The sequence below is a fragment of the Eucyclogobius newberryi genome, unplaced genomic scaffold, assembly GCF_026437365.1.
Source record: "Eucyclogobius newberryi isolate DKJ021-1_F unplaced genomic scaffold, fEucNew1.0.hap1 SCAF_52, whole genome shotgun sequence".
Taxonomy (NCBI): Eukaryota; Metazoa; Chordata; class Actinopteri; order Gobiiformes; family Gobiidae; genus Eucyclogobius; species Eucyclogobius newberryi.
In genome coordinates, this window is record NW_027316190.1 from 228,127 (window position 1) to 252,015 (window position 23,889).

Below are 23,889 nucleotides of genomic sequence, written 5' to 3' on the forward strand. Positions count from 1 at the left end.
AAAGGTTAAATGTCCAGAGAGAAAGAAAAAACATCCGTCTCACTTTAGGAAGATTTCGCACATTGAGAATTATTAAAGAATCAGATTAATTTACGATGAAGAATTTAAATATTCAAATACATTTTCTAATTTTAGACATTTTTACACATAATATTTAGTTTGACTTGAACCCAAAATCCTCTCACAGGAGGTCACCATGAACAGGATTAAAATAAACCTTCAGACATTTCAAACGAACTGAAACAATAAAGAGTCTTCTCTTTATTGTACTTTGTACTTTCAGTCCAAAATGGAGTACGGCAAGTTTATTTATAGAGCACATTTCATACACAATGAAATGCAGGAAAATGTATTAAAATCACAAAGAAATTACAGACCACACACACACACAGCATTCCAGACACTCTTTCCCATATTGATTTGACATTGCCAGGACGACAGGTGTCTCCAGGACATGTCACTTTTAGATCCATTCATTCCATATCAGCGCGCTATCTGCAAACTACACATGTCCGTTCTGAGCTCGACTCTCCCACCTTATGTGTGGCGCTTTGCATCTTTAACGACGGACCTGGTCTCGTCTGACTCTGGCACCAGCAGGAGACCGCTCCATGTTTAGTCCTGACTCTGGCACCAGCAGGAGGCCGGTCCATGTTTAGTCCCGACTCTGGCACCAGCAGGAGGCCGGTCCATGTTTAGTCCCGACTCTGGCACCAGCAGGAGGCCGATCCAGGTTTAGTCCCAACTCAGTGACGAGACCTGAGAACAGGACTAATGTGATGGTACTTCCTGGTTCTAGTCAGAACCCAAGCAGCAGCGTTCTGGATGAACTGCAGCTGTTTTACAGCTCGTTTGGAGAGACATGTGAGCGGCCGTTACGGTCTAATCTACTGGAGACAAATGCATGGATAAGTTTCTCCAAGTCTGATTTAGACACTATGTTTATGATTTTGGCAATGTTTTTTAGATGGTAAAAAGCTGCTGATGTTATTGATTTGATATGACTGTTCAAAAAGTATCCGCAGTTACATTTGACTGAGGTTAAGAACTTTTATTCTTGTTCTTAGACACTTTTACCTCTGCTCCTCACTGCAGTGGAGACTTTCAGAGTTTGAACCTTCATAATTTAAACAAGGACTGAAATATGGAAATAGTTTCTCCCTGAAGCAACAGCCGCTGAAGGAGAAGAGAAGATCTGCAGAATCTGCATCATAAAAGGAGACCAGACCCTCACCATAGTCCACAAACACCCCGACCTTCTGAGGAGCTCGCTGCAGAGGCAGAAGGACAGGAGAGTCTGTACAAGCTTTGTACTGATCATTGTTTATCAGAATAATGCACAGGAATCAATTTTCAGGATTCACAGTGATCATTCTCTTCCTCTTGATGGACTCTTGGGCCACTCCTAAAGTCCAGTCTGTTTTCCTTTTGACCTGAACCTCAAAGTAAAACCTGCCTGAGGAGAAACTCTGCTTACCCAAAACACAAGGCCAAGGATCAAACCTGAGAGGAGAATCTGGGAGCTTCTTCTTCACATCAGTGTGATGAACCTGTTTGAGATCTTCAGACAGAACGAGCCTTGGAGCTGCAGTGTCTGGATCCAGAGTGACCGCCACCACAAACTGCTTCACTCTAATCTTGAAGACACTTCAGAGAGATGTTTCTCCAGCTCAGACAGAGCCCAGGCTGCACTGCCCTCACACGTCTCCGGCTCAAAGCTCAGGCTGCTCCACTCCTTCAGCCCAGCAGGGGGCGTGAGTGCAGGGCAGCTCTGTAGAAAGTGGAGGAGGTCTTGAGAGCGTGAGAGCCGCTCCTCCTCAGTGCTGCTCTTCTCCAGCTCACAGATCTCCTGTTCCAGCTGCTGCACCAGCTCCTGGGCTCGTTTGTGGCTCTGGCTCTGCTTCTCCTGCAGCTCCTCTAAGAACCGGTCCTGAAGGCTCTGAACAGACTGCATGAGATCAGTGAAGGCCTGCAGCCCCACAGCCCTCTCTCTGTGGACCTCTGTGTCACTGAGCTCCACACAGCCCTGGATCTCCTGGACCTTCAGCCTCATGTCCTCCACCATGTGCGGCAGAGAGGACCTCCTAAACTGAGAGACCATCTGAAACCCTGTATGAAACTTGGTATGAAAACCCAGCCTGAAACCCAGGGTTCAGATTAAGGATTTTCACTTGTATAGCGGTGCTGCTAAACAATCCGTTAATTTTTCCAAATTTGTTTAGCAATTTGATAATTGCATAGCAAAACACGAAAGTGACTAACAATCAATATTTTCCATTGATATAACAGTTATTTATTTAAAATGTATTTGTAAACATTCTATTTTAAAAAAAAACTCTTATCAAATTAACTTTTAAACATTTTTTAAACTTAAAAAAAAAAAAACTTGCAAATTAAATTTAATTAACAAATTAACAAAACGAACAAATTAATCAAAACAAAGTCAGATGGCCTTATTTACAACTTTCTTCCATATCATCATCAACAGATGACTATTCTCAGGAGTCTCATTTACATATCAATTGTCATTACACTCACAAAAATTAAGCTTCTGATGGAAAAATAAAGGTTGCTGTGGCGTCCATCATGGTGTATTTTATGTGTTATTCAAATTGTACAGCTGTATTTGACGTTCCATTCCATTTTTCGTTTTGCTACTTGACGGTCCCTAAGTACTCTCGTCTCGTCTCCGTCCGCACATTTGATGACGGTCCCTAAGCACTCGTCTTGGCTCCGGCTGCACATTCGGATCAGTGTAATTTGCATCTGATTGTTAAAAACGAGGTTTTGTCACTTGGCAGTTTAAATGAGCATTTCATGTGAATAATCTGCCAAGACTTTTGTGTTTAGGAGCTATTGACCTCGGAATTCCGAATCTGTGACGCAAACTTTGCCGCACTGTAGCTCCTCCCACTTTCAGACTCGCGATCTGAGACAACTGCAGGACTTGTCATGTCAACACAGCGTCCTACATGTGTCATGCCGTTGTTGACGATCACTTGAGTGATCCGTACTTTTAGGCGCTTTGGTAATACAATTGAACACTCATTCTGACGAATGCATCGCATTTGAGACAAATTGTGTCGCATTTTGCGATGCCGCTTATTCTCAACCTTGAAACCCCACATGAAACCCGGCCTGAAACTCCGTATGAAACCCAGCCTGAAACTCTGTATGAAACCCAGCCTGAAACCCAGCCTGAAACCCAGCCTGAAACCCAGCCTGAAACCCAGCCTGAAACCTAGCATGAAACTGTATGAAACCCAGCATGAAACTCTGTATGAAACACAGCCTGAAACTCTGTATGAAACCCAGCCTGAAACCCAGCATGAAACCTAGCATGAAACCTAGCATGAAACTGTATGAAACCCAGCATGAAACTCTGTATGAAACCCAGCCTGAAACTCTGTATGAAACCTAGCATGAAACTCTGTATGAAACCTAGCATGAAACCCAGCATGAAACCTAGCATGAAACTGTATGAAACCTAGCATGAAACTCTGTATGAAACCCAGCCTGAAACTCTGTATGAAACCCAGCCTGAAACCCTGTATGAAACCTAGCATGAAACTGTATGAAACCTAGCATGAAACTGTATGAAACCTAGCATGAAACTGTATGAAACCCAGCCTCTGTACCTCCTCCTCCTCCGGCGTCTCCTCCTCCTCCTCCAGGTTGGGCCTCATCTTGCGCTTGGCCTTCCTCCGCTCGCCGCCGCTGCTCTCGTCTCCGTCGCTGTCGCTCATGTCGTCGAAGCCGAAGTATTTGATTTTGTAGTTGGACGCTCCTTCGTCTGAGGGCGCGCCGCTGTTCTGAATTTGACCCTCCTCGAACCCAAACAAGTCCGGCTGACTCTGCTTGGACGGAGGCGCCGAGCTGAAGAGGAGGCGCAGGGTTTGTAAAGCTGCACTGGTCACTTTTCCACCCAGCGATTTTAGTACCAAAACTAAACCTAGAAAAGCGTGCATGCTAACGACAATCTACAGAACATTTAAACTAAAACAAACTAGTATAACAAGTGAAAACTGAAGGATTTATGGACTGATCTTAATCACATGGTTCACTTGACGACTTAAAAAACACACTGTCCGTTTCTCTTTTTGCATCAGATGGAAAACGATCGATCTTTTTCCGGAACAAGCTAACGTTAGCAGCTAAGGTTAGCAGCGTTACAATGAGAGTTTATCATAATCACAGTTACAGGAGCTTTTATCCAGTCGTGTTGTGACAGTTAAAAACAGTTCAAGCTCAGAGTTTGCTCTCGTAACGTGACGTCGTAAAGTCACTGCGTCGACGTAACCGGCTATCCAAATACTGCTCACTCACCTGGAGTTCAGCTCGCTCTTCTTCCTCCACGCCGCGTCTCCAGCCGTTTCCCCCGCGCCGGCTGCAGGGGGCGCCTGTGTCTCCGTGTTCCGCTCCTGAAAGGTCACGTTACACGCCGACATGGACGACGGGTGTAGCACGGTGTAGTCCCTCGTCCTGCCCCTCGACGCCGATGCTGCCGCAGCGGGTTTACCTTGACTTTCGGCGGATCTGAGCGTGTCAAACGCCGAGTCGTCTTTGTTTTTGGCGGGTCGCCGGTAAGTCCGACAAACGGCGTTCCGGACCAGCGTGGACGAGTACTCCGAACTCTCTGAGGGGAAGTTGTGGTTCTGCGGCGGCGACACAGGCTTTTCGTAGCCCGTCGACACCCACATCAACGGCGCGGTGTGCTGAGGCTCCTGAATGGCCGGCGGGGAGGGCGGGCGCAGTCCAAAGATGGCGTCCCATTGGTCGAGAGCGGAGGAGGAGGCAGCGTCCGCTTTAGAGCCGGTTTTTAAGGTGGTGGTCTGGGCCAGAGGTTTGTGGTCGCTTTCGGAGGCATTCTGGTACCAAGAGTAACTGAGCTGAGGCTCAGGCGCAGGATACGGCCACTGGGGGTCGCCTGTGGACAAAAGGAAGTCAAACTAAAGTGGTCACTACAAGCCCAAGTTACAAACTGTCTGAAGCACCTGAAGCACCTGAAGCGTCTGAAGCGTCTGACGCACCTGAAGCGTCTGAAGCACCTGAAGCGTCTGAAGCGTCTGAAGCGCCTGAAGCGTCTGAAGCGCCTGAAGCGTCTGAAGCGTCTGAAGCGTCTGAAGCACCTGAAGCACCTGAAGCACCTGAAGCGTCTGAAGCGCCTGAAGCGTCTTAAGCGCCTGAAGCGTCTTAAGCGCCTGAAGCGCCTGAAGCGTCTGAAGCGTCTGAAGCGCCTGAAGCGTCTGAAGCGCCTGAAGCGCCTGAAGCGTCTGAAGCGTCTGAAGCACCTGAAGCGTCTTAAGCGCCTGAAGCGTCTTAAGCGCCTGAAGCGTCTGAAGCGTCTGAAGCGTCTGAAGCACCTGAAGCGTCTGAAGCGTCTGAAGCGTCTGAAGCGTCTGAAGCGTCTGAAGCGTCTGACGCACCTGAAGCACCTGAAGCGTCTTAAGCACCTGAAGCGTCTGAAGCACCTGAAGCGTCTGAAGCACCTGAAGCGTCTGAAGCACCTGAAGCGTCTGAAGCACCTGAAGCGTCTGAAGCGCCTGAAGCGTCTGAAGCGTCTGAAGCGTCTGAAGTACCTGAAGCGTCTGAAGTACCTGAAGCGTCTGAAGCGCCTGAAGCGTCTGAAGCGTCTGAAGTACCTGAAGCGTCTGAAGTACCTGAAGCGTCTGAAGCGTCTGACGCACCTGAAGCGTCTGAAGTACCTGAAGCGTCTGAAGCACCTGAAGCACCTGAAGCGTCTGAAGCACCTGAAGCGTCTGAAGCGTCTGAAGCACCTGAAGCGTCTGAAGCGTCTGAAGCACCTGAAGCGTCTGAAGCACCTGAAGCGTCTGAAGCACCTGAAGCGTCTGAAGCACCTGAAGCACCTGAAGCGTCTGAAGTACCTGAAGCGTCTGACGCACCTGAAGCACCTGAAGCGTCTGAATCGCCTGAAGCGTCTGAAGCGTCTGAATCGTCTGAATCGTCTGAATCGTCTGAAGCGTCTGAATCGTCTGAAGCGCTTGAAGCGTCTGAAGCGCTTGAAGCGTCTGAAGCGTCTGAAGCACTTGAAGCGTCTGAAGCGCTTGAAGCGTCTGAAGCGCTTGAAGCGTCTGAAGCACTTGAAGCGTCTGAAGCGGCCGAAGCACCTGAAGCGTCTGAAGCGTCTGAAGCACCTGAAGCACCTGAAGCACCTGAAGCGTCTGAAGCACCTGAAGCGTCTGAAGCACCTGAAGCGTCTGAAGTACCTGAAGTACCTGAAGCGTCTGAAGCACCTGAAGCGTCTGAAGCACCTGAAGCGTCTGAAGCACCTGAAGCGTCTGAAGTACCTGAAGTACCTGAAGCGTCTGAAGCACCTGAAGCGTCTGAAGCACCTGAAGTACCTGAAGCGTCTGAAGCACCTGAAGCGTCTGAAGTACCTGAAGTGTCTGAAGCGTCTGAAGCACCTGAAGTACCTGAAGTGTCTGAAGTACCTGAAGTGTCTGAAGTACCTGAAGTGTCTGAAGTACCTGAAGTACCTGAAGCGTCTGAAGTGTCTGAAGTACCTGAAGTACCTGAAGCGTCTGAAGTACCTGAAGTACCTGAAGCGTCTGAAGTACCTGAAGTACCTGAAGCGTCTGAAGTGTCTGAAGTACCTGAAGTACACAGCCACAGAGAGACCTCCTTCCGGCTGAGAAACACTTCCAGCTCTTACCTAAACTTGGAGTGCTGCTGATGACCCTCTGTTGCGCTCGCCCCGCCCACGCTGACGTGGTCGTCGTGGCGTTGGAGATCCCGATCACGCTTTCCCAGCTCAGTGTCCCCGACGTCTCTCCTGCTCCGTGTGCGCTCGGCCTCTCGGCTTTCTCGGGCGTTTTGACCCTGGATGACACCGGTTTGGACTCCTCGTCGCTGTCGAACCCAAACGGGTCTTCGGACGCGTCTCCTCCGGCCCGCGGGCGCTTGGACACCTCGGGGAAGGCGTCGCTTTTGGGCCCGGGCCCGCGCTTGGAGCCCACTTTGGCCTTGTACTTGGTGTCGCCCCATTTGGTGCTCAGGGTGCCCCGCTTGGTGGACAGGACCTCGTCGAACTTGGACGCGCCGTCGCCTCCTTTACGGCTGTAGGTTTTACCGAATCTGGAGGTCATTGTGGCGTCTGGCTCATATTCTCTGAAACGAGCAGAAACAGGAAATTAACGAAGAAACACACGGAGCATAAAGAGACTAAACTGAAATGGTAGCGCAGTCACAAAAAATTACTCGCGATTTACCGATACAGAGGCCCACGATATCGATACTGCATCACCAAATATCGGAACACCCCTGATTTGAAATGTAAAAAATATATCCAAATAAGCCCGTTTCCCATCTGCTGCTGCAGCCTCTACAGGCCGCTGGGCAGTACTGCAGGAAGCTCGGCTCTTCTTCTCCTGCAGCTGCTCAGTCTGTGGGCGTGCTCAGAGGCCCGTTCATGCTCTGCCCCTCTAACATGAGCATTTTTTTTCTGACCAGTCTCTTTCTTTCTCGGTCACGGCGCGTTACCAACGGCGACGGACGAAACTAAACTACCCGTTAGCAGAGGGCGGGGCTAACGGGTCGAACTAAAACGACTCGTGGTTTGAAATCCGGCGCGTCCGTTTGTGTACCAACAGTTTGCGTTTGTGTTCTAGATGATCGACGATAGCAGGTTTATCGTACGTATCGATCGCAACGACTCATCGATCGGAGGCGGGTCTTTCTGTGTGGGGTGTGCATGTTCTCCCCGTGTCTGCACAAGTTTCCCCGCCCACCAAAAACATGTGTACGTGAGAGTGAATGTGAGACAACCCGGCGCGTTTACGTCATGCGTTTCATGTATGACCAAATTAATATATAAAGTGCAGCATTTTCCCCGAGTATAAGTCGCACCAGCCAAAAAAATGCATAATAGAGAAGGAAAAAACACATATACAAGTCGCACTGGAGTATGAAATGCGGTGTGAAAATAACAAATAATATCACATTTGAGTCGCTCTGGAGTATAAGTCGCACCCCGGCCAAAACTATGAAAAAAGGTGCGACTTATAGTCCGGAAAATAGGGCAAAACAAACCATGATTTCAGGACCGTTTCCATTTTAAAAAACATTGAGAGAAACTGTTTGAAATGGACTAAACACCGACTTCTGATTCAGCAACAAAACGTGAATTAAATAAGTTTTTTAATGTTTTTTCTTGTTGAATAATTATGACGAGTACTCGTAACGTAAAGAGGGATAAACGCGCGCGCGTTGAAGCGAACACGAGCTGCTCTCCGCCGTCAAATATCCCACATTGCAGCTTTAATCGCGACTGAGCCTTTGTGGAACATTACGGGACATTTTCACTTGTTGACGGCCTTGAACCTTGAAAAACACACGCAGCCAAAAACATAACAAACCCGGCAAAAAGGCGCAGAAAGTTACGCAAGAAAACCCGCACACACAAACTCCGCAACGCTCACAGCGGTTGCCATGGATACACACAGACGGAGCCATAATTTAACAACGACATAGCCAGATATTACCCTTCCATTTCGAGTTGTTTGGACGCTTTTGGACTAAACTGTGCTAACGTTAGCTTCAGATCGGAGGTGATAAGTTCGCGTAACTCGCTCAGATCGATGTTGGAAAACTTTAAAGGGCAAATAAACAACTTAGACTTCAATTTAAGCGCGCGTGCGTCAATCATAACGCACGCGCGAATACGTTTCGGGGCGTAAATAAACAAGTTTTAGCAGTTAGCATTAGCGCTGAAGCGACCTGAGCTAGCTTAAATGCTAACAATAACTGCTATCAGGCTCCGTGGAACGAGACGAGCACAACACAGAATTAAAATGCGGTGTTTTTCTTAATTAAGGTAGATATTTAGAGGCGTAAATTGCGTCTTACTTGGTGCATTAAAGACCAGGTCCAAACAAACGCCCGATTCCGAACTGGGCCCGGAGGATCTCCCGAGTCAAACCGAACCAAACCCGAGCGTGTCCGAAGCCAGCGCGCTATAAACAAGGCCCCAAACTGCGCGTCCGGGCTCCAACACGGGCGTTTAGCGGCGGGTTTTCGGGTTCAAACCGCGGGGGGAAGTGGGGTTTAGAGCGGGTTTAGAGCTCCATCTGACGGGATCGGGTCGCGTTTGGAGAAAAACCCGGAGTCGATTGTTTCCCACGGAGCCGCACTCCGTCAAGTTAGCGCTGACAGACACGGCGGAAGTCAGAGGGAGGGACAAGCGGAAGTGGAGACATCTGCCGGCGAGGAGGGGAAACACGCGGAAGTACGTCAGACTTTGCTTTTTCTTTTTCTGTCAGTTGTCAAAATTCTTTATGAAAAATCATTTATAACAGACATAAAACTATGAAGGTTATGTAGCGTTTTTATTACGAATTATTTATGTTTTTACATTGATTTTTTTTTACATCGATTTTTTTTTAAGTGTCATCGTATTTATATACATTGAATATTTTTACTAGATTCAGTGTAAAAAAAAATAAAAAAGAAATTTGATGTCAAAAATATTAAAACAAAAAAAAATTGGCCGAAGCCATTGCGAGTGTCTGCATTCTTGCGTGAAAGTACAACGTGTGTAGTAAAGACTTTATTCTTGTTCGGCTCGAGCCATGGAATGGATGTTCATTCCATGGAATGCTGGAGTCTATTGTTCTTCTCCTGGATTATTTTCGTGTTCTTCGTGTTCTTCGTGTTCTTCGTGTTCTTCGTGTTCAGACTCGGGCATTTTTGACCCTGAACATGGATGAAAGTCACACATGGGACATAGACACACGGCGCCACGCCCCCAGGGCCGCGCCCCCAGGGCAAGAACAATAACATTTCATACTCCAGTGCAACTTATATGTTTTTTTGTCTCTATTATGCATTTTTTGGCTGGTGCGACTTATAGTCTGGAAAAAATGGTAAATAAAATGTGAAACAGCTGTAAATGTCCAGAAGCTCGTTTTCTCCATCAACATTTCCAAAGCTTTTTTTCTATATTTTCTGAGTTTGAGATTCTCGTCTTTGAGAGTTCATGATATTCAACAATATTTAAATATTAAAGAGAGAAAGCAAATTAAGACAGAACAAGACACAATTTAAAACCTTTATTTTTTGTAACAAAAATAAATGTAAACCTGAGAATTTGAGTTTAGTTTAAAACTTTGGCTGAAATAGAAGCTGTGAATAAATAAATAACGAATGAACCAAAACCATGACATTTAAAGTATTAGAACATATATTAATATAACACGTACATGTACTTATATTAATATAACACGTACATGTACTTATATTAATATAACACGTACATGTACTTATATTAATATAACACGTACATGTACTTATATTAATATAACACATACATGTACTTATAGTAATATAACACGTACATGTACTTATAGTAATATAACACGTACATGTACTTATATTAATATAACACATACATGTACTTATAGTAATATAACACATACATGTACTTATATTAATATAACACGTACATGTACTTATATTAATATAACACGTACATGTACTTATATTAATATAACACGTACATGTATCACGTGTTTCAGGCTGTACTGTGTTTATCACCCGCTGCATTCATGCTTCTCCTGACCGCTTCACTCCTCCTGACCTCATTCATGTTAAACTCTCGAGGGGAGAGGAGGCGAGGGAAGAGGAGGCAAGGGGAGAGGAGGCGAGGGGAGAGGAGGCAAGTAGAGAGAAGGCGAGTGGAGAGGAGTCGAGGGGAGTCGAGGGGAGTCGAGGGGAGTCGAGGGGAGTCGAGGGGAGTCGAGGGGAGTCGAGGGGAGTCGAGGGGAGAGGAGGGGAGTCGAGGGGAGTCGAGGGGAGTCGAGGGGAGTCGAGGGGAGAGGAGGGGAGAGGAGGGGAGTCGAGGGGAGAGGAGGGGAGTTTGTGAGGAGGAACATGTGAGAACAGGGTCAGAGGGAAAGTCTTCCTCAGCCTCGTGTAAATCTCTCGTTCCTGTGATTTTGTCTCACAACGAACTCAATTCAACGTTGAACGATCCGAAACAGACGATTGTCCACGACACGGGTGACGCCGAGTGGAAGTCGGAGCGGGTTTTGGCCCAAGTTCTTTCCTTTCAGTTCCCGTCCGAGCCGCCGCTCGCTCTGGGACTGTACGCCAGGCGCTTCGGCAGCATTCGAATGTAGTTTTGATCCCAGTTGTAAAAATAGGGGAAAACTTTCCCCCTGAACCTGTGCCTGAACTCGTGAATGAGCATGTGCGACTCCAGGTCGGTGAGGGCCAACGACCCTCTAGCGAAGTCCAGCTCCAACCGGATCCGCGTCACTTCCTGTCCGCTCCAGCCCGGGATGGCCACGCCTTCGTAGTCCGGGCCGAGCGCCACGAGTCCGAAAAAGCCGTTGACGAGCCGCCACGAGTCGCCCTCCTCCAGCTTCTTGTCGGGCTTGTCTTTCTCGATCACGCCGACGCCCCAGCATTTCGACTCCCCGACCTGGACATCCCAGCTGTGCTTCCCCAAACTGTACCCTTCCGACGCCAAAACGGACAGGAAGGAGAGGCGGTTTCTTGTGTCCGGAAGCCTCTGGTCCTCTCCCTCTTTAAACGCCGTCAGATCCTCGGACAAACTCAGCAAATTCCCCGCCGTGTTCGGGTCGAGGACGACGGGGTAGTAGCGCACGACCCTGAGCATCTTCTGCCAGATCTTGTAGCTCAAACTGCCGACGTGTTTGGCCACGTCGAGGAGCTGACACTCCCCGGGATCGTCCTGAAGGTTCGGATCCCGCGCGACTTTGTCAATGGCGGCCTTGCATTTGAGCCCGGACACGTTCCCCTCGCTCAGCGCTTCCTCCGTCGACCGGACGATCTCGGACAGCGACGCCATTTCGCGGCTAAGGTTCTCGACCAGCTCCCGCAACCTTTGACTTTTGCGCTCTTCCTCTTCCCTCAAATCGGCAACCCTCGCCTCCTCCTCCTCCTCCAAGAACCTGTGCAACATCTTGAACTGCTTCTTGATTTGCCGTTCCGTAGCCTTCGCCTGAACCTTCACGTGTTCCGAAATCTTCCTGTAGCCGTCTTTGACCCCTCGCAGCGTGTCCAGCTTCAGCCTGAGCGCCGTCAGCTTCTCCCTCAGCTCCCGCGGGTTCACCTTCTTCCCTTGCTCCAGGACAAAGGCCTCGCACAGGTTTTTGAGGGCCAGGTTCCGCGGTGGGTTCGCCGAGGTGCATTTGGCCCGGCACACGGGGCAGACCTGGGCGCGCTTTTCCCGCCACCAGCGCTGCAGACACTCGAAGCAGGAGCTGTGGCCGCAGGAGAGCAGGACGGGGTTGTTGAAGATGCCCATGCACGTGGGACAGGTCAGGTCGTCCTCGGAGCAAGACGCCATCCCAGGCCCGGGTCGGACGAGCGGCTGTGGACAGAACAAACGTGGGTTAAAGCCAACGACGACGGGTCAGCTGCTTGTCCACACGCAAACGCAAAGCATGATGCGAGGGGCGTGAGGCGTGGGGCGTGGGGCGTGGGGCATGGGGCATGGGGCATGGGGCACAGGGCGTGCGGCGAGGGGCGTGGGGCGTGGGGCAAGGGGCGTGGGGCAAGGGGCGTGCGGCTAGGGGCGTGCGGCGAGGGGCGTGGGGCATGGGGCGTGAGGCGCGAGGCGTGGGGCGAGGGGCGTGGGGCATGGGGTGAGGGGCGTGGGGCATGGGGCATGGGGCAAGGGGCGTGCGGCGAGGGGCGAGGGGCGTGGGGCATGGGGCGTGGGGCATGGGGCGTGGGGCATGGGGTGAGGGGCATGGGGCATGGGGCAAGGGGCGTGCGGCGAGGGGCGAGGGGCGTGGGGCATGGGGCGTGGGGCATGGGGCAAGGGGCGTGCGGCGAGGGGCGTGCGGCGAGGGGCGTGCGGCGAGGGGCGAGGGGCGTGAAGCGTAAAGCCGGGCGAGTGAGCGTCGTTCAGTTAATTCAAGTACAACAAAGTGCTTCACGTGAAAGTAATTTATAGCATTATCGAGGACAAAATAGTACAAAGTTAAAAAAATACAAAAAGAAGACAAAAGAGCATTAAAAAAACAGATACATTCTGTTTGCCAGGGAGAAGTACATTTTGTTAATGTTTAACCGCTACCGTCGATCTAAAACGACTCGGTAATCAAATCCGTTCAGTGACTTCCTGTTCAAAACTGCGGAACTAATAAGCCCCGCCCCCTCAGAGTGTGCCCCGCGGCGTTTGTGACTCCGAGTCTTACTTCTGCTTCACAATCACTGCTGAGTACAGGGATGTGGGCGGGGACAGGGGGTAGGTGAGCCTCAGTTTTAGGACGATCAGACAAAGGTGCCACGTCAACATAAGCCTGAGCTGACCCAAGCCACACCCGGTGTATCCGCTCGGGTAAACACAAGCCACGCCCGGTGTATCCGCTCAGGTAAACCCAAGCCACGCCCGGTGTATCCGCTCAGGTAAACCCAAGCCACGCCCGGTGTATCCGCTCAGGTAAACCCAAGCCACGCCCGGTGTATCCGCTCGGGTAAACCCAAGCCATGCCCGGTGTATCCGCTCAGGTAAACCCAAGCCACGCCCGGTGTATCCGCTCGGGTAAACCCAAGCCATGCCCGGTGTATCCGCTCAGGTAAACCCAAGCCACGCCCGGTGTATCTGCTCGGGTAAACCCAAGCCACGCCCGGTGTATCCGCTCGGGTAAACCCAAGCCACGCCCGGTGTATCCGCTCAGGTAAACCCAAGCCACGCCCGGTGTATCCGCTCGGGTAAACACAAGCCACGCCCGGTGTATCCGCTCAGGTAAACACAAGCCACGCCCGGTGTATCCGCTCAGGTAAACCCAAGCCACGCCCAGTGTATCCGCTCAGGTAAACCCAAGCCACGCCCGGTGTATCCGCTCGGGTAAACACAAGCCACGCCCGGTGTATCCGCTCAGGTAAACCCAAGCCACGCCGGTGTATCAGGTCGGGTTGTCGGGTAAACGACCTTAGGTCCAGAGTGGCTCTTTGATGCCGTGCGTAAATCCACGTCACGATAATCCTCTTCGTGGAGTTCGGCCGAAATCAAAACACTCGCCACTCTGCCGCCATCTCGAAACTGCCTCTTTTGCAGAATATTGTCCACTAATGTACACACATCGTCCACAATAAAGTACAACCTCAGCGCACGTGCTTTATCAGGGGCCGACGGGCCACAGACCGCGCGACACGCCCATTTTAACGTGAGACTTTGAGTAAGTGTCTTGCTCAAGGACAGAGCAAACACACTATTCTTTGCTAAACCCACGTGAACTGCCCTTCAAAGCGCCCCCTACAGGTCGGACTAAAGATCAGACATATTTTACATATTTATGTACAAAAGTTATCCCAGAACAGCACATGTTGCAGGTTTATACTTTCACTTCCTTGTAATTGATGACCTCACACTGGGAAAGTACCCAGCAACCACCGGGCCAAAACTCATCTATTGTCACACATTTGTTTTATTTGTTTGACAGATAAAAACAGACGAGAAACTGTCATTTATATGTGCAACAGGTATAAACACACACATTAAATCAAAATCAGACAATCACAACTTGTCATAAGCCCTTTAAAGAGCCTTAATAACATGAAGTAGTACAATTTAAGTAGTACACTTTAAGCACACTTTAAGTAGTACACTTTAAGTACACTTTAAGTAGTAGCGGCAGTAGCTCAGTGGTAGAGTGCTCGTCTTCTGATCCAAAGGTCGGCGGTTCGACTCCCCGCTCAGTCAGAGCGGTCAGATCCACTGACCCGCAGGTTGGCGGTGCGATCGCAGCTGCCTCATGTGTTGTGTCCTTGGGCAAGACACTTAACCCAACTTGCCCCCCAGTGTCTGCGTACATCTGGGGTGTGAATGTGTGTGTGAATGGGTGACTGGTTCCTTGATGTAAAGCGCTTTGAGTACCTTGACGGTAGAAAAGCGCTATATAAATGTGACCATTTACCATTTAGTACACTTTAAGTAGTACACTTTAAGTACACTTTAAGTAGTACACTTTAAGTAGTACACTTTAAGTAGTACACTTTAAGTAGTACACTTTAAGTAGTACACTTTAAGTACACTTTAAGTAGTACACTTTAAGTAGTACACTTTAAGTAGTACACTTTAAGTAGTACACTTTAAGTAGTACACTTTAAGCACACTTTAAGTAGTACACTTTAAGCAGTACACTTTAAGTACACTTTAACTAGTACACTTTAAGTAGTACACTTTAAGCAGTACACTTTAAGTAGTACACTTTAAGTACACTTTAAGTAGTACACTTTAAGTAGTACACTTTAAGTACACTTTAAGTAGTACACGTTAAACACACTTTAAGTAGTACACTTTAAGTACACTTTAAGTAGTACACGTTAAGCACACTTTAAGTAGTACACTTTAAGTAGTACACTTTAAGTAGTACACTTTAAGTAGTACACTTTAAGTAGTACACTTTAAGTACACTTTAAGTAGTACACTTTAAGTAGTACACGTTAAGCACACTTTAAGTAGTACACTTTAAGCAGTACACTTTAAGCAGTACACTTTAAGTAGTACACTTTAAGTAGTACACTTTAAGTACACTTTATGTAGTACATGTTAAGCACACTTTAAGTAGTACACTTTAAGTAGTACACTTTAAGTACACTTTAAGTAGTACACTTTAAGCAGTACACTTTAAGCAGTACACTTTAAGTAGTACACTTTAAGTAGTACACTTTATGTAGTACACGTTAAGCACACTTTAAGTAGTACACTTTAAGTAGTACACTTTAAGTACACTTTAAGTAGTACACTTTAAGCAGTACACTTTAAGTAGTGCACTTTAAGCACACATTAAGTAGTACACTTTAAGCAGTACACTTTAAGTAGTACACTTTAAGTAGTACACTTTAAGCAGTACACTTTAAGTAGTACACTTTAAGTAGTACACTTTAAGTAGTACACTTTAAGTAGTACACTTTAAGTACACTTTATGTAGTACACTTTAAGTAGTACACGTTAAGCACACTTTAAGTAGTGCACTTTAAGCACACATTAAGTAGTACACTTTAAGCAGTACACTTTAAGCAGTACACTTTAAGTAGTACACTTTAAGTAGTACACGTTAAGCACACTTTAAGTAGTACACTTTAAGTAGTACACGTTAAGCACACTTTAAGTAGTGCACTTTAAGCACACATTAAGTAGTACACTTTAAGCAGTACACTTTAAGCAGTACACTTTAAGTAGTACACTTTAAGTAGTACACTTTAAGTAGTACACTTTAAGTACACTTTAAGTAGTACACTTTAAGCAGTACACTTTAAGTAGTGCACTTTAAGTACACTTTAAGTAGTACACTTTAAGTAGTACACTTTAAGTAGTACACTTTAAGTAGTGCACTTTAAGCAGTACACTTTAAGTAGTGCACTTTAAGTAGTGCACTTTAAGTAGTACACTTTAAGTAGTACACTTTAAGTAGTACACTTTAAGCAGTACACTTTAAGTAGTGCACTTTAAGTAGTGCACTTTAAGTAGTACACTTTAAGTAGTACACTTTAAGTAGTACACTTTAAGTAGTACACTTTAAGTAGTACACTTTAAGTAGTACACTTTAAGGCGATATATATGAAGCAGTGACTAAGTCTGAAACATCTTAAGTAACGAGTCTTTGTTTCGCTTTCTTCAGACGAATAAAAGTCTCACTTTTAGCTTCACGTTTGAACGAATCAAACTCTTAAATAAATAAACTACAAACACAAAACAGACGTGAACTGAACCGATAACCTGGCGTTTTCACATCAGCTGAAAGAAGAAACAGTCCAATGAGAGAGAACAACCTCCTGCTTCACTTTGACCTGGGCTCTTCTTTCACCTTTGAACTCCTCCAAAACCGCCACAAGGTCAAACTCAAGAGTCCGTCCTTCGCTCGTGCTGTGAAATAACCGACGTTTGCCTTTCAAGTCGTACCTTTGTCGTCAGATTTGTCTCCCCAGAAGAAGGTCCTCATGTGAGCAGAGACATTTCCTGGTTCTCGAGCGCTTCTTCTTTGGGACAAACCCAGAGCCGTTTGTGCGTCGAGCGGAGGAACACTGGCCCCTGGAGGCACCCACAGGAGCCCGACGTGAAGAGAGGGTGAAGACAGAAGGGCCCTTTGTCTGCTCGCCACAGCACAGCAAGTCGTACTTTACTCGCGGTGGACACTTTGGACTTTTACCTCACTATTAAGTCCGTTTTTTGCGCAAAACGATGATAAAAAGGGAGAAAAAATTATGATTTGTTACAGTTATGACCCAAAAAACATCACGATTCTTCATCAAAAACATCACGATTCTTCATCAAAAACATCACGATTCTTCATCAAAAACATCACGATTCTTCATCAAAAACATCACGATTCTTCATCAAAAACATCACGATTCTTCATCAAAAACATCACGATTCTTCATCAAAAACATCACGATTCTTCATCAAAAACATCACGATTCTTCATCAAAAACATCACGATTCTTCATCAAAAACATCACGATTCTTCATCAAAAACATCACGATTCTTCATCAAAAACATCACGATTCTTCATCAAAAACATCACGATTCTTCATCAAAAACATCACGATTCTTCATCAAAAACATCACGATTCTTCATCAAAAACATCACGATTCTTCATCAAAAACATCACGATTCTTCATCAAAAACATCACAATTCTTCATCAAAAACATCACGATTCTTCATCAAAAACATCACGATTCTTCATCAAAAACATCACGATTCTTCATCAAAAACATCACGATTCTTCATCAAAAACATCACGATTCTTCATCAAAAACATCACGATTCTTCATCAAAAACATCACGATTCTTCATCAAAAACATCACGATTCTTCATCAAAAACATCACAATTCTTCATCAAAAACATCACGATTCTTCATCAAAAACATCACGATTCTTCATCAAAAACATCACGATTCTTCATCAAAAACATCACAATTCTTCATCAAAAACATCACGATTCTTCATCAAAAACATCACGATTCTTCATCAAAAACATCACAATTCTTCATCAAAAACATCACGATTCTTCATCAAAAACATCACGATTCTTCATCAAAAACATCACGATTCTTCATCAAAAACATCACGATTCTTCATCAAAAACATCACGATTCTTCATCAAAAACATCACGATTCTTCATCAAAACATCACGATTCTTCATCAAAAACATCACGATTCTTCATCAAAAACATCACGATTCTTCATCAAAAACATCACGATTCTTCATCAAAAACATCACGATTCTTCATCAAAAACATCACAATTCTTCATCAAAAACATCACGATTCTTCATCAAAAACATCACGATTCTTCATCAAAAACATCACAATTCTTCATCAAAAACATCACGATTCTTCATCAAAAACATCACGATTCTTCATCAAAAACATCACAATTCTTCATCAAAAACATCACGATTCTTCATCAAAAACATCACGATTCTTCATCAAAAACATCACGATTCTTCATCAAAAACATCACGATTCTTCATCAAAAACATCACGATTCTTCATCAAAAACATCACGATTCTTCATCAAAAACATCACGATTCTTCATCAAAAACATCACGATTCTTCATCAAAAACATCACGATTCTTCATCAAAAACATCACGATTCTTCATCAAAAACATCACGATTCTTCATCAAAAACATCACGATTCTTCATCAAAAACATCACGATTCTTCATCAAAAACATCACGATTCTTCATCAAAAACATCACAATTCTTCATCAAAAACATCACGATTCTTCATCAAAAACATCACGATTCTTCATCAAAAACATCACAATTCTGACGTGCACTTTTTCTACTTTTTACCGAACAAAATCTTTGTTACAGTAAATTTTTTAAATGTTGTTTACGTTTATTTGAGTCATTTTTTTCACTTGTGTATCTGCACTTTTTACTTAAAGTCCATATGAAGGTTTTTCTCATTCTGACTTAGTTTGGTGGCTGAATATTTATCGTTTACTTGCATCGTGAAGTTGCCGTTGCATCAATGTGCGACGCAGAGACAACGCACCAGTCTATGAAGACAGTTTGTAGTTGTACTTCCTGGTTGGACACAAGCACAAATATGTCACAGGAAGAGGTGATTCCACAGTTACATAGCAACCAGACTGTAAACAATAGCCAAGGTCCACAGAAATGACACCAAAGCCACACCTCCAGGACCAAAGCCACACCTCCAGGACCAAAGCCACACCTCCAGGACCAAAGCCACACCTCCAGGACCAAAGCCACACCTCCAGGACCAAAGCCACACCTCCAGGACCAAAGCCACACCTCCAGGACCAGAGCCACACCTCCAGGACCAAAGCCACACCTCCAGGACCAGAGCCACACCTCCAGGACCAGAGCCACACCTCCAGGACCAAAGCCACACCTCCAGGACCAGAGCCACACCTCCAGGACCAAAGCCACACCTCCAGGACCAAAGCCACACCTCCAGGACCAGAGCCACACCTCCAGGACCAGAGCCACACCTCCAGGACCAGAGCCACACCTCCAGGACCAGAGCCACACCTCCAGGACCAAAGCCACACCTCCAGGACCAGAGCCACACCTCCAGGACCAAAGCCACACCTCCAGGACCAGAGCCACACCTCCAGGACCAAAGCCACACCTCCAGGACCAGAGCCACACCTCCAGGACCAAAGCCACACCTCCAGGACCAAAGCCACACCTCCAGGACCAGAGCCACACCTCCAGGACCAGAGCCACACCTCCAGGACCAGAGCCACACCTCCAGGACCAGAGCCACACCTCCAGGACCAGAGCCACACCTCCAGGACCAAAGCCACACCTCCAGGACCAGAGCCACACCTCCAGGACCAAAGCCACACCTCCAGGACCAAAGCCACACCTCCAGGACCAAAGCCACACCTCCAGGACCAGAGCCACACCTCCAGGACCAAAGCCACACCTCCAGGACCAGAGCCACACCTCCAGGACCAGAGCCACACCTCCAGGACCAAAGCCACACCTCCAGGACCAGAGCCACACCTCCAGGACCAGAGCCACACCTCCAGGACCAAAGCCACACCTCCAGGACCAGAGCCACACCTCCAGGACCAGAGCCACACCTCCAGGACCAGAGCCACACCTCCAGGACCAAAGCCACACCTCCAGGACCAGAGCCACACCTCCAGGACCAGAGCCACACCTCCAGGACCAGAGCCACACCTCCAGGACCAAAGCCACTCCTCCAGGACCAAAGCCACACCTCCAGGACCAGAGCCACACCTCCAGGACCAGAGCCACACCTCCAGGACCAAAGCCACACCTCCAGGACCAAAGCCACACCTCCAGGACCAGAGCCACACCTCCAGGACCAAAGCCACTCCTCCAGGACCAGAGCCACACCTCCAGGACCAAAACCACACCTCCAGGACCAGAGCCACACCTCCAGGACCAAAGCCACACCTCCAGGACCAAAGCCACACCTCCAGGACCAAAGCCACACCTCCAGGACCAGAGCCACACCTCCAGGACCAAAGCCACACCTCCAGGACCAGAGCCACACCTCCAGGACCAAAGCCACACCTCCAGGACTTTCTAAAGCTCAGAGGGAGTTCTGGCATCATCTCGCACCAGAACGACCTGAAGTGAACTCAAAGAAGGACAGAAGAGGAGGACACAACGGGAAAAGGGAAGGAAAAACTGTCCAGTGGTGGAACGGAGCAAAGAACAGAAAGTGGTGACGCTCAAGTACATTTTTCACGATATGTTTTTTTTTACTCATTTCGTGACATTTAAATGAAAAAAATGGACAGCGCAGGTTTGACATCTCACGCTTCATCTTGTGGACAATGAGACAGCAAACAGCATGAGCAGATGCGGCTGAGGGCACTGGTTCTGGCCCTAAACCAGGCCAAACGCCAGGGCTCCCACTGAAAGCAGGCCAAACCTAGCCGTGCCAAATCCACTGGTGTGATTAAAAACAAGTCTGAACGAGGCGCCTGGTGAGAAGCACTGAGCGAGAAACCACACGGACGACAGAAAGCTGGCGAGGGACGGGAGGACGCTGAGGAAGTGTCAGTCGCTTGGAAACCCGAGAGCCCGCGAAGTCCAAAGGATCGGCTGGAGATCACGGTCGCGCTCTCGTGGGTTTTGGTCTCGGTTTCCTTCTCGTCCTCGTGTTTGAACGTTCTGGTATCTGGAAATGCTCCTCAAAGTTCCTCTGGGGCCCAATCGTGAGCAGCTGTTCCTTTGGCTCAAATGAACGGCTTAAATGTTCTGCTTTTGGTTTGGATGGTGTGGAGCACAAACCTTTTCTACACGGCCTTTTACCAAAGATGTAAAGATGTCACAGGTCATGAGGTCATGAGGTCATGAGGTCATGAGGTCATGAGGTCATGAGGTCATGAGGTCATGATGTCATGAGGTCATGATGTCATGAGGTCATGAGGTCATGATGTCATGAGGTCATGAGGTCATGAGGTCATGATGTCACAGGTCATGATGTCATGAGGTCATGAGGTCATGAGGTCATGAGGTCATGATGTCATGAGGTCATGAGGTCATGAGGTCATGAGGTCATGAGGTCATGATGTCACAGGTCATGAGGTCATGAGGTCATGAGGTCATGAGGTCATGATGTCATGAGGTCATGAGGTCATGAGGTCGGCTCCACAGATGATTTGAGTCTTTTGCGACTGAAATAAAGACGTGGCTTGGACACAGTTCCACAACAACATCGGAAAGTATTTTACTCTTGGGTCCAAAAAATGAGGCTTTGTGCAGTGCCTGATGTTTCAGTGTGTGTCAGAAGGTGTTAAGCCTGTGACCCCTGGTGACCCCTGGTGACCCCTGTGACCCTTGTGACCCCTGGGTCAGTCGACACGCCCCGGGACAAAGGAAAAGATCCACTGATAGACATGGACATGGACCAGGGACAAGGCAAGTTTATTTGTGGCACATTTCAAACACAAGACAATTCAAAGCTTCACAGCAGGAAAAATGTATTAAAATCACAAAGAAATGACAGAAACAGAAATACAATAAAATTAACTAAATGAAAAATAAAAAAATTGGATTCCAACTCCTTTTTTTAAATCAGTCCAACTGATCGTCTAAACTAATGACATCACAAACAAAAGAGAAGAAAAAATCCTTTCAGTCAAACACAGCGAAACAAAACTGTTTTTATCTTAGATTTGAACATTGTCAGAGCAGAACCTGTCTCACATCTTCAGGAAGAATGTTCCAGATTTTAGCTGCATAAAACTGAAACACAGATTCCCCATGTTTAGTCCTGACTCTGGCACCAGCAGGAGGCCCTCTGGCACCAGCAGGAGGCCCTCTGGGCACCAGCAGGAGGCCCTCTGGCACCAGCAGGAGGCCCTCTGGCACCAACAGGAGGCCCTCTGGCACCAGCAGGAGGCCCTCTGGCACCAGCAGGAGGCCCTCTGGCACCAACAGGAGGCCCTCTGGCACCAGCAGGAGGCCCTCTGGCACCAGCAGGAGGCCCTCTGGCACCAACAGGAGGCCCTCTGGCACCAGCAGGAGGCCCTCTGGCACCAGCAGGAGGCCCTCTGGCACCAGCAGGAGGCCCTCTGGCACCAGCAGGAGGCCCTCTGGCACCAGCAGGAGGCCGGTCCACACACTGATCTGTTACAGTGAATCCACTGGTCCATATTCACCTGCGACAGTGAAACACAGATCTGACTCGTCTGCATCATGTGATACATTTTCACTGCGTGTCATGTGACCTAACAGTAGCATGTAGAGGTGGAACAGAAAGGGTCCCAGGACTGACCCTTGGGGCACTCCACAGGTCAGGGTCATGTGGTCAGAAACACAAAGTACTTCCTGTCTTCCAGATAGGACCTTAACCAGTTTAGGGTGGGGCCAGTGATGCCCACCCTGTCCTCTAGTCTCTGTAAGAGGGTCCCACCCTGTCCTCTAGTCTCTGTAAGAGGGTCCCACCCTGTCCTCTAGTCTCTGTAAGAGGGTCCCACCCTGTCCTCTAGTCTCTGTAAGAGGGTCCCACCCTGTCATCTAGTCTCTGTAAGAGGGTCCCACCCTGTCCTCTAGTCTCTGTAAGAGGGTCCTACCCTGTCCTCTAGTCTCTGTAAGAGGGTCCCACCCAGTCCTCTAGTCTCTGTAAGAGGGTCCCACCCTGTCCTCTAGTCTCTGTAAGAGGGTCCCACCCTGTCCTCTAGTCTCTGTAAGAGGGTCCTACCCTGTCCTCTAGTCTCTGTAAGAGGGTCCCACCCAGTCCTCTAGTCTCTGTAAGAGGGTCCCACCCTGTCCTCTAGTCTCTGTAAGAGGGTCCCACCCTGTCCTCTAGTCTCTGTAAGAGGGTCCTACCCTGTCCTCTAGTCTCTGTAAGAGGGTCCTACCCTGTCCTCTAGTCTCTGTAAGAGGGTCCCATGATGGACAGTGTCAAAAGCAGCATCAGATCTAACAGAATTAAGACTGAGGCTTTGCCCGTGTCAGTGTTCAGGCAGATGTCATTTGTCACCTTGACAACAGCAGTCTCAGTCACCATGACAAGAGCAGTCTCAGTCACCATGACAACAGCAGTCTCAGTCACCATGACAACAGCAGTCTCAGTCACCATGACAAGAGCAGTCTCAGTCACCATGACAACAGCAGTCTCAGTCACCATGACAAGAGCAGTCTCAGTGTGATGAGGTCTAAAACCTGACTGAAAAACATCAAATGAGTTGTTTATTTAGAGGAAATCTGTGACTGTTGGTAAACTGCCCCAAAATGTCAGATTAGAGATGGACCGGTCATGACTCAGGACTGCAGCATCAAGACTGCTCTTCTTTAGCAGAGGCTTTATGACCGCAGTTTTCAAAGACATTGGGAATGTTCCAGATTGAAGCTTTAACTATGTGAGTGATGCTAACAAACTGTTCAGCACAGACTTTATAAATCTGGAGGCTCACA

General features: G+C 47.8%; 2 protein-coding genes and 1 pseudogene across 2 annotated transcripts in view; all 3 read right to left on the minus strand.

Annotated features, from left to right (window-relative positions):
• The window catches only part of LOC140383519 (wings apart-like protein homolog), a 35,336-nt gene extending 26,165 nt beyond the window's left edge, over positions 1–9,171 (minus strand). Inside the window, exons 1-4 of the mRNA XM_072465966.1 lie at positions 8,866–9,171; positions 6,674–7,128; positions 4,327–4,927; positions 3,639–3,876 (exon numbers count right to left, since the gene is read on the minus strand). Of these exons, the coding sequence (XP_072322067.1) occupies positions 3,639–3,876; positions 4,327–4,927; positions 6,674–7,106 (1,272 nt within the window). The 5' untranslated portion in view covers positions 7,107–7,128; positions 8,866–9,171. The remainder of the gene's footprint in view (positions 1–3,638; positions 3,877–4,326; positions 4,928–6,673; positions 7,129–8,865) is intronic.
• Positions 1,074–2,065, minus strand: LOC140383512 (zinc-binding protein A33-like; annotated as a pseudogene).
• A 1,331-nt stretch (positions 9,172–10,502) lies between the features above and the next one.
• Positions 10,503–16,979, minus strand: LOC140383520 (E3 ubiquitin-protein ligase TRIM35-like). Its single transcript, XM_072465967.1, has 2 exons — positions 16,898–16,979; positions 10,503–12,355 (listed from the first exon to the last, which is right to left on the minus strand). Exon 2 carries the CDS (start codon positions 12,329–12,331, stop codon positions 11,066–11,068), a length of 1,266 nt encoding a protein of 421 aa, XP_072322068.1. The 5' UTR covers positions 12,332–12,355; positions 16,898–16,979; the 3' UTR covers positions 10,503–11,065.
• Positions 16,980–23,889: the final 6,910 nt, after the last annotated feature.